Source organism: Lactuca serriola, chromosome 6 (genome assembly GCF_051521515.1).
Source record: "Lactuca serriola cultivar US96UC23 chromosome 6, Lser_US96UC23_V15, whole genome shotgun sequence".
Classification (NCBI taxonomy): Eukaryota; Viridiplantae; Streptophyta; class Magnoliopsida; order Asterales; family Asteraceae; genus Lactuca; species Lactuca serriola.
Window position 1 is genome coordinate 80,491,325 of NC_136413.1, and position 4,561 is coordinate 80,495,885.

Below are 4,561 nucleotides of genomic sequence, written 5' to 3' on the forward strand. Positions count from 1 at the left end.
CGTTTACACGGCCCGTGTAAATTAAAGGGGAGAATTTACACAGCCGTGTAAATCCCTGAATCAGATATACCGCGTTTAATCGTTTACACGGCCCGTGTAAATGAAAGACATAAGTTTACACGGCCGTGTAAACTTCTGAAAAGGCCAAAAAAATTTGATTTTTTTCACTTTTTGAAATTGCTACCCGCTAAACCTCTACTGCCCGAAAAATGGTTTTTAACCCTCTTTTAGCATGAAAAACAACTTGGAAGTTTGAAAACAAAGAAAATACAACGAAAATATACGAAATGACAAAAATACCCCCGGGTTGCCTCCCGGTTAGCCGCCCCTTTTTAATGTCGTTGGCTCGACTTGGACCCTAACTATTTGTGCTTCAGTCTGGATACGTGGGCCTCTCTAACATATCATCACTCCTCACATGCTTCTTGTCATCAATAAACTCTAAAATCTCAAACACTTCATTATCCATATCAAACTTCTTTGCAAGCTCTTTGGCTTTGTCCCTGTCTAGTTTCCGTGACAAAACTAATTCTAGAAATTCATTGTTAGACAAGTTCAAACCCTTTTTTGTTGAGGGATTGATCAAATTGACAAAATTAACAGATTGAACATCAAAAGGAGTCTTTTTTGCTTCATGCATATTGAAGTTGATAACTTCACCATCAAATTCCATACTCAAAGTTCCATTGTAGACATCGATTTTTGTTTTAGAAGTTTTAAGAAAAGGTCTACCCAAAAGTATGGAACTTGAACTTGGAGAGTCATCATCTCCCATATCTAAGACATAAAAATCAGCCGGGAAGAAAAATTTGTCGACTTGCACTAACACGTCCTCTAATACTCCCTTTAGGTGTACCAAAGACCGGTCAGCAAGTTGGATGATCACACCGGTTTTGCTCAATGTTCCTACGCCAATTGATTTGAAAAGAGAATATGGTAGGACATTTACGGATGCAACTAGATCAAGCATAGCTCGGTGTACATAAAGATTTCCCAACTTGCAAGGCACGGTAAAGACACTGGGATCCTTGCACTTCGGGGGCATCCTCTTTTGCAAAACCGCGGATACATGCTCCCCAACCGTTACGACTTGATTTCCTTTTAATTTCTTTTTAGATACACAAAGATCCTTAAGGAACCTTGCGTATCTAGGTACCTGCTTGATGACCTCGAGGAGTGGAATATTGATTTGAACTCTCTTGAACATTTGCATGATCTCATTCTCCTCCCGTTCTTTCTTAGTGCTCTTTAATCTTTTGGGAAATGGAGCAGGTGTGGCTTTAGACTCAGTGATGAAGGGCTTCTTTTCAATTGTTTTCTCTTCCTCCTTCTCTTCTTTGGTCGTCTCTTCAACTACTATTTCTTCTTCCTTTTGATCAACCGAAAATTTTGGACCATCATAACTTTTCCTGCTTCTCAATGTGATGGCACATACATTGTGCCTTGGGTTTGCTTCAGTTTGGGCAGGCAACTTTCCTTGAGATTCTAGTTTGCTTACGGAAATAGCAAGCTGTGAAACTTGTTTCTCTAAGTTCTTTATGCTTGCTTTTGTCTCTTGTTGGAAAACTTGTGTACTAGTTGCCAAACTTTTCACTATGTCCTCTAAAGGCATACTTGATGAATCCGCTTGTTAAGGAGGGTGTTGTGGTTGCCTTGGCTGAAAGTTTTGTGGTGGAAAAGGTAGTCTTTGTTGGTATTGATGTGGTTGACTTGGTTGGTAGTTCCCTTGTTGATTTCCTCCCCAACCTTGATTGTTGTTCCATCTTTGATCACCCCGTGGCTGCTCATATCCCCTTTGACTAGATCCAAGAAAACCTCCCATGGCTTTTGCTTCTTCATAATCTTCCTCTTGAAGTTGAGGGCACATGTCGGTTGGATGTCCAACTTGTGTACAAATACCACAAGGTCTAACTGTTGGTGGTTTCACGCCCTTGTCCTTTGCAAGCATCATTACTACCTTAGTCAACTCAGAAAGTTGACTTTCAATTTTTGGAGTAGAAATTTCTTTCACCCCCCTTGGTGCATCACTGTACCACTCTTCTTCTTGGACTGTATGCTTGGACTCTTCTGCCATGTTTTTTATAAGAACTCTGATTTCTGTTGGAGTCGTATCAGCTATAGATCCACCACTTGATGCATTGAGTAATCTCCTATCCCAAGATGACATTCCTTCACAAAAATACTACAGCAACTGATATTCTGTAATCCCATGTTGTGGACATCTTGAGCACAATTTCTTGAACCGTTCCCAATAAGTATGCAAGGCTTCTATCTTTTGTTGCTTGATGCCAATTATCTCTCTACGTAAAGCTGAAGCTCTTATTTCTGGAAAATATTTATCCAGAAACATCCTTGCAAGTTCATTCCATGTTGTGACTGACCCCGGTGATAAGTCATACAACCACTCCTTGGCTAAATCTTGTAAAGCAAAGGGGAATGCCCTTAACTTGATTTGATCTTCTGTGGCTTCATACCCATACAAACAACATGAAATTCCTTAAGGAATTTATGTGGGTCTTCATTCTCAAGACCACGGAATGAGGGTAACAAATGGATGAGTCCAGACTTGAGTTCAAAGTTGATTGCTGCAGGGTAATTTATGCACAAAGGTTGTTGGGTGACATCTTGAGTGGCCCATTGTCTAAAGGTTTGTTCAAGTGGTGGATGTGGAGGATTTTGATTTCCTCCATGGTTATCTTCCATGGTAGGAGTAGGTGAAGATGGTGGGTGATATTTTTGGATGTTGGAGAGGATGTAGTTGATGGATTTGACGAAGAAGCTCCGGATTGTTGTTGTTTCTTTAAAAGTCTGGCTTGCTTCCTTCTCTGTTTAGCAGATTTTTCTATCTCCAAATCAACTGGTAAAGGTGTACCTGTGCGAAAAGATCTTGGCATAAACAATTAGTACTACCGTATCCCTGGCAACGACGCCAATTTGTTTGGCTGTCAAACCAACAAATGATGGGATAAAATAATATTAATAAAACTCAAATCACTGCTATTTCTAATACTAAAGATAGTATAGAGTAAGCAGGGTCGGTCCACAGGAATACAGGACTTCTTATCTTGCCATATTTTCACACATAATACACATAATATTAAAATGGGGGATTGTGTTTGAACTTGAATTAAACTTCATAGATAAGAAAGATTAATAACAAATACAGTAAAAGAAGTACATTTCCGATTCTGACTCTTATACATGTATTATGCTGAAAGATGTAATATGATTATAACTCGTGTTCAATCTAGGTTGGTAAGTTGGATATTAATAAACTCTAATATCCAAATTAGCAAAAGTATTTTATTCAAAACAAGCTCTTCAAATAAAACTTCATTTAATTGATTCAATTCAAATAAGCTCTTGCATCAAATCATTAAATGACATTAAGTTCTTGCACTAATTACCAACAATGTTTAACATTCCTCTTAAGCTTGGGAATATAAACATTTAATCTTTGATTACACTAATTTTGATCTAATTACAACCAAGTAAGTGTGTGTTACTAACATCAAATCATAAAACATATATGAATTTCATAATTTGATTAACTAGATTGACTAGAACCCTAATTCATTGATCAAGTGAAAAAGAGAACCAACCAAACACATAATTAAGATCAAATAAAAGATTACTAGATGTTAAACACAAGTCAAATTCAAGTTACAACCTAACAACACATACTTAAGAATTCAGATTCGGAAATGATAATGAAATCAACCACACATATCTAGGTTGAACTACAAATCAAACAAGTTTAAACTTCAAATTGACTTACAAAAAGGAAATTAAAGTGTTTCCAAGTGTTAATCTACTTGCAAAAGTTCTGAAAATCGCCTTCTTTCCTCCCAAAATCCGACCTAACTCCTCACAAAATCGATTGTCTCAATTATAAGAAGACAAAACCACTTTAAAACTGCCGAGACGTTTACATGGCCCGTGTAAATTAAAGGGTGCCATTTACACGGCCGTGTAAAAAATAGAAGTAGAATGCTTAATCTTTCGAGGTCATCGAAGTAGACTGCCCTTGCATGTACGTTTACACGGCCCGTGTAAATAAAAGGGGAGCATTTACACGGCCGTGTAAACTTCTGAGAAGCCAAATTATTTATTCTCTTTCTTCTGAGCTCCAAAACTTCTGTAACTCTGTCTCCAGTTCTTTTAAACTTCCTCTAGTGATTTCCAACCTTCAAAAAGTCCCTGAAATATCATAAAAGTCTGTGAATGGAATTGCATCATGAAAAATCCCGAAAAATATGCATTTTATGAACTAAAACTACAAAATTAATGCATGAAATGCACCTAACATTGTTCAACTCCTGATAATCAATACACATGCGGTGAGACCCAACCTTCTTCTTTACAAACAATATTGGTGCTCCCTAAGGCGAACTGTTCGGTCTGATAAACTACTTGCCCAACGGATACTGAAGCTGAGAAAACAACTCTTGTATCTCTGGTGGTGCTAATTTGTACAATGCCTTAGCAATCAGGGTCGCACTGGGGACCAAATCGATCTTGAACTCAACATGTCTCTCAGGAAGAACACCGGGTAATTCCT

The 4,561-nt window shown here is 37.9% G+C and overlaps 1 protein-coding gene across 1 annotated transcript; it reads right to left on the reverse strand.

Moving 5' to 3' along the window:
• Nucleotides 1-373: 373 nt before the first annotated feature.
• Nucleotides 374-1,612, reverse strand: LOC145059949 (uncharacterized). Its single transcript, XM_079007707.1, has one exon. The coding sequence runs from the start codon at nucleotides 1,610-1,612 to the stop codon at nucleotides 374-376; it is 1,239 nt and encodes a 412-aa protein (XP_078863833.1).
• Between the last annotated feature and the right edge of the window lie 2,949 nt (nucleotides 1,613-4,561).

Coding starts and splice junctions, on each gene's coding strand:
- LOC145059949 (XM_079007707.1), bottom strand. CDS start 1,612: ATGCCTTTAGAGGACATAGTGAAAAGTTTGGCAACTAGTACACAAGTT.